The sequence below is a fragment of the Coregonus lavaretus genome, assembly GCF_964263955.1.
Source record: "Coregonus lavaretus genome assembly, chromosome: 13".
In the NCBI taxonomy this organism is placed as follows: domain Eukaryota; kingdom Metazoa; phylum Chordata; class Actinopteri; order Salmoniformes; family Salmonidae; genus Coregonus; species Coregonus lavaretus.
The window spans coordinates 575,080-577,892 of record NC_140000.1 but is presented as its reverse complement, the minus strand read 5'-3'; the positions used below and the strand labels follow the sequence as shown (position 1 = coordinate 577,892).

At 46.4% G+C, this 2,813-nt stretch overlaps 1 protein-coding gene across 1 annotated transcript in view; it reads left to right on the top strand.

Moving 5' to 3' along the window:
- Nucleotides 1-572: 572 nt before the first annotated feature.
- The window catches only part of LOC311139270 (F-actin-uncapping protein LRRC16A-like), a gene marked incomplete at both ends in the record, with an annotated part of 56,474 nt that continues 54,233 nt past the window's right edge, over nucleotides 573-2,813 (top strand). Inside the window, 2 exons of the mRNA XM_084174159.1 lie at nucleotides 573-612; nucleotides 1,929-2,274. Of these exons, the coding sequence (XP_084030285.1) occupies nucleotides 573-612; nucleotides 1,929-2,274 (386 nt within the window). The remainder of the gene's footprint in view (nucleotides 613-1,928; nucleotides 2,275-2,813) is intronic.

Genomic DNA, 2,813 nt, shown 5'->3' with positions numbered 1-2,813 from the left:
TCGCTCTGGAGAAGAGCATCTGCTAAGCAATACAGCAGTAATCCACACTACAGCATGTAGCTTCACACAGCGCCAGCAGATGTCCTCTTCTCCTCCCTGCTGCTGCGCTTCCTGACCGGTCTGCAGCCAGCCAGCCACAGCCGTCCCGGCATCTCATGAGAGGAGGGGCTCGCGCATCACGGTCTGTAGCGTACTACGAGGGCTCTGAGGGTGTGTGATTCTTCCGGTGGCGGTTCATTCTCGCGAGGTGAGCCCTAGTGGTGTCATCTACTAGCCGTTAATCAGTGGATTCTCTGAGGAAATCTATTATTTCTCAATGTATGATTTTCCTGTCCTGAGTTTTAGAAGCGGACAGGAAACGGAGGGATATGCGCCTAGGCAAATGTGGATACATCTTACCGAAAGCGCGAGGGGAGGGAAACATGTAACCGAGCGTTCGGAGCGGCACCTGACACTTCGTGAGCAGGACTATCTGTCTGTTGTATCCAACCGTTATTTTGTTATTTGAAGTATTGACACACAGTATTTTCGTGTTTTCCGTTGGATATTATCGTCGACCGAAGACTGCAAAAATGAGCGAGGAAGTATCAGAGGTCCCCAAAGAACTGCTTGGTAAGAAATGTGAACAACGGTTTGCTACAGTAGCTACTAGCTAGTATAGGCTACCCGCTATTTCTTACATTGTATTGTGCTCTTGGAAAATCCATGGGCTTGTAATAATGGGGGATTTTTACTGTGTGACAAATTGTAGCTAAATTGTGTTGAGTTGCTGATATTTTAATAATAACCATCCAACAAAGAAACGCTATATTCTGTGAATTCCATTGTTAGTCTATAATTTCAATAGCCAGACTGGCTGGGTTTAGCGATATAAAATCGTATAATAGCATAAAAATCGTTTAGATAGAGAGGCATCCCGGAGTAGTCTGTCTGTTTGTCTTTCATCCCTTTATATCGTATCTTTATCCAGGCAAATCATCCTCCCATTGCATTAGGCTACAGTATTATTAAATCAGTCAGTGTATTTCTAACCGTTTGGAAACCTCAGGCATAGCCGATTGCGGCTTCAGACGCTCTTTGTATGTTTTTTTGTGTTTACTTTGGTAATCACCGTGTGAGTGTAATATCAATCAGGCAACTCAACTCCTTCAAACCTCATGTCCCCCCCGTGCGTGAGTGCAGGGATATGTGTGTCTTGGTTATTTTTGGGGCCCCTAAGCTACTACATCAGATTGGCCTACACCAGCTTTTATTTTGTATATTTTTTTTGAGGAGTTGATTTAAATGACAACTCATTATATAGCCCTAAAGCATGGTGTGTGTTAATTGCTGATTGGATATCTTATTAATCACCTAGCTGTAACCCTGTAGACATGCTGTGTTAACATGTAAATAATGTAGGCCTACAATGTAAATAAATACCTGATTGAATTGTAATGAAAGGAAGCTGGACAAATTCTGACTCAAGGTACTAGTTTAGTTGCGTGTCATTACGCCAAACCCCATGTAATAAGAACCTGCCTGAAGACAGGACGTCTGTTTCACAGTGATAGGCTTCGGCCTGGTGACTCTCACCCTCGATAGCCGACAGTACACCAGAGTTGTGTAACTTGACATCAGACGTTTTAGAGTCCAGTATCATTAAGGTTGATCTACCAGCTCCTGATAAGATCACACTCATACCCAGTCCTCATTATGTAATTATGTTTTGAAGCAATACAGTAACACAAACAGTTGTAGAAGCGGAAGAGTATTGAGCCTAGTTCTCCAATGAGAACAATAATGCAACGTGATGATGGTGTGACTGAGGGAATGAGGGCTGACATAACATCATGTGCTGCCACATTACAGTAAAAGGCAATAGAATAGAACAGGGGAGTGATGGTAGAAGGAAGATCGCATTTCTTCTACATGCTGTTTTAACACAGAGAAGCCAGTCAGCACAGAGAAGCCAGTCAGCACAGAGAAGCCAGTCAGCACAGAGAAGCCAGTCAGCACAGAGAAGCCAGTCAGCACGGAGCAGTCAGTCAGCACAGAGAAGCCAGTCAGCACAGAGAAGCCAGTCAGCACAGAGAAGCCAGTCAGCACAGAGAAGCCAGTCAGCACAGAGAAGCCAGTCAGCACGGAGCAGTCAGTCAGCACAGAGAAGCCAGTCAGCACAGAGAAGCCAGTCAGCACAGAGAAGCCAGTCAGCACAGAGAAGCCAGTCAGCACAGAGAAGCCAGTCAGCACGGAGCAGTCAGTCAGCACAGAGAAGCCAGTCAGCACGGAGCAGTCAGCACGGAGCAGTCAGTCAGCATGGAGCAGTCAGTCAGCACAGAGAAGCCAGTCAGCACGGAGCAGTCAGCACGGAGCAGTCAGTCAGCATGGAGCAGTCAGCACAGAGCAGTCAGCACAGAGCAGCCAGCATGGAGCAGTCAGTCAGCATGGAGCAGTCAATCAGCAGGAGAATGCTCTGTCAGAACACACCAGGAAGAGAAAGTAGCTGCATTGTCTGACTGTGGCTCAGAGATGCTCATTGTTCTGTTCACACACACACACACACACACACACACACACACACAGCCCAGAGGATGCTCTCATAGCCGTCACCTGGATTGTGTGTTTGTGTGTGTGTGTGTGTGTGTAAATTTTTTACATTTTAGTCATTTAGCAGACGCTCTTATCCAGAGCGACTTACAGTTAGTGAGTGCATACATTTTCACACTGCCCCCCCCGTGGGAATGTGTGCGTGTGTGTGGTGTGTGTGTGTGTGTGAGAGAAAGAGAGAGAGAGAGAGGGGCGGTGAGAGAGAAAGAAAGAGCAACGGCGAG